This window comes from Corapipo altera, unplaced genomic scaffold (assembly GCF_003945725.1).
Source record: "Corapipo altera isolate COAL_440 unplaced genomic scaffold, ASM394572v1 132828, whole genome shotgun sequence".
NCBI lineage: Eukaryota > Metazoa > Chordata > Aves > Passeriformes > Pipridae > Corapipo > Corapipo altera.
Window position 1 is genome coordinate 1 of NW_020889439.1, and position 2,147 is coordinate 2,147.

Below are 2,147 nucleotides of genomic sequence, written 5' to 3' on the forward strand. Positions count from 1 at the left end.
AACACCGGAGACCCTACAATAACACCCAGCCCCTGTAGTGCTTGAGGCCCTGCAATAACTCGAGAGACCCTACAATAAATAACACCCAGCCCTCACAGCCCCCACGACCCTACAACACCACCAGTGCCCCCCAGGCCCACTCGTGGCGGGGAGGGGGGGGGTGGGCCGGGGGGGCTTCCCCCCGTCCCTTCCTAACCCTCTCCTCTGACGTCACGGCGGCCCCGCTGACGTCACGGCTGCGCAGCGCGGGCGGGGCCGGGGCGACCCCCAGTAAAGGCTGTGAGCGGCTCTGTCCTTGTCCTTGTCCCTGCGCCACCCCCGGGGACCCCCTGCCCCCCCTTACCGGGCACACCGGGGCATGCCCCGGTGACGCGGCGGGGCGTGTCCGTGGGGGCGGGTCCGGGGGGCGGGTCCGGGGGGCGTGCCCGGGGGGGGGGGTCCGGGGGGCGGGTCCGTGGGGGTGGGTCCGTGGGGGCGTGTCCGCGGGGCGGGTCCCCGGGGGTCCCCGCGCGGCGCCGTCATGGCGGGGGTGTTCGACATCGACCTGGAGACCGAGGAGGGCAGCGACGGGGACGAGCCCGAGCTGGGCGCCGTGAGCCCACCCCGGGGCGCGGGCGGGGGGACGCGCGGGGGGGGGGGGACACACACCCCGGGATCGGGACCCCCCAGCGCCGGCAGGGGCGGGGGGCGGCTCGGCGGGGACGCGGGGCACCGGGCTGGGGACGGGGACGCGGCGGGGACAGCGGGAGCGCGGGCACCGGGACACGCGGGGCACGCTCGGAGCCCGGCGGGGCGGGCGGGGGGCTGCGGGACGGCGGCGGCGACAGGGACGGGGACGGGGGTCCCGCCGGTGGCGGGGCGGGGGCTGTCGCCGCGCTGTCCGTGCGGCACCGGGGGCAGCCGCGGGGTCCCGGCCGGGCAGCGGGCGGCTCCCGCTGGGCAGGGCCCGGCCTCGGCCCCAAAACATCCGGCAGGGCCGGCTCGGCGCTGCCTCGCCCCGCGCTGCCCGTGTCCTGCCCGTGTCCTGCCCGTGTCCTGCCCGTGTCGCGCCTGCCATGGGTCCCCTTCCAGTCCTGGGTCCTCAGCCTGACATGTGTCCCGCTCCCTGCCGTGGGTCCCCTCCCTACTGTCCTGGGTCCCCTCCCTGCTGTCCTGGGTCCCCTCCCTGCCGTGGGTCCCCTGCCTGCTGTGGGTCCTTATCCTGCCTGCCATCCCGCCCTGGGTGCCCTGCCTGTCACGAGTCCCCTGCCTGCCACGGGTCTGCTGCCTCCCTGCCATCCCACCGCGTGTCCCCTCCCTGCCCCTGCCCCCCTGCCCACCGTGCCCCCCCCTGCCCTCCGCTGACCGCGGGTCCCCTCCCGCAGGAGATGGAGCTGGAGCCCCGGGGGAACGGCCTGGAGTAAGTGGGGGGCAGGCAGGGGAGGGGGGGGCAGGCAGGGGACAGGCAGGGGGTCTGTCCCTGCTCACCCCCTCTCCCCCCAGGCCGGTGGGACACTATGAAGAGATCGAGATCTCGGAGAGCAGCGTCAACAACGGCCCCGAGCACATCGGCCCCCACTGCTTTGAGCTGCTCCGAGTCCTGGGCAAGGGTGGCTACGGCAAGGTGGGGGCACAGCGGGCCGGGGGGGGGGTCCTGGCAGGGGCTCCAGTGCTGCTCCACAGCGTCCCCACCCTTCCCTTCCCGCCCTTCCAGGTGTTCCAGGTCCGCAAAGTCCAGGGCACCAACACGGGGAAGATCTTTGCCATGAAGGTCCTGAAGAAGGTAGTGCTACCCCTGCCCCCTCCCCCCCCCCCCCCCCCAAAAACCCCCTCTGGGGACCCCCCAAAGTCCTCACCCACCCCCTCCCCAGGCCAAGATCGCCTGCAACGCCAAGGACACGGCGCACACCCGGGCAGAGAGGAACATCCTGGAGGCCGTCAAGCACCCCTTCATCGTCGACCTCATCTACGCCTTCCAGACGGGCGGCAAGCTCTACCTCATCCTGGAGTGCCTCAGCGGTGAGGGAAGGGGGGCCGGGGGCCTGGGGGGCTCGGGGAGCCTGGGGAAGGCTTAGGGGGGGTCTCAGGGATGGTTCCCGGGGTCACAGGGGTGGCTCAGGGGATCCAGGGATGGCTCTCGGCGTTCCAGGGGTGACTCAGCGGGGTCC

The 2,147-nt window shown here is 74.1% G+C and overlaps 1 protein-coding gene across 1 annotated transcript; it reads left to right on the plus strand.

The window, feature by feature from the left end:
• Nucleotides 1–465: 465 nt before the first annotated feature.
• Nucleotides 466–2,054, plus strand: LOC113942218 (ribosomal protein S6 kinase beta-2-like). The gene is made up of 5 exons (XM_027633353.1): nucleotides 466–592; nucleotides 1,365–1,399; nucleotides 1,483–1,603; nucleotides 1,694–1,762; nucleotides 1,851–2,054. The coding sequence occupies exons 1-5, from the start codon at nucleotides 521–523 to the stop codon at nucleotides 2,052–2,054; spliced, it is 501 nt and encodes a 166-aa protein (XP_027489154.1). The 5' UTR covers nucleotides 466–520.
• The last annotated feature ends 93 nt before the right edge of the window (nucleotides 2,055–2,147 follow it).

Coding starts and splice junctions, on each gene's coding strand:
- LOC113942218 (XM_027633353.1), top strand. CDS start 521: ATGGCGGGGGTGTTCGACATCGACCTGGAGACCGAGGAGGGCAGCGAC. Junction 593..1,364: donor ACGAGCCCGAGCTGGGCGCC/GTGAGCCCACCC, acceptor CCCCTCCCGCAG/GAGATGGAGCTGGAGCCCCG. Junction 1,763..1,850: donor CCATGAAGGTCCTGAAGAAG/GTAGTGCTACCC, acceptor CCCCCTCCCCAG/GCCAAGATCGCCTGCAACGC.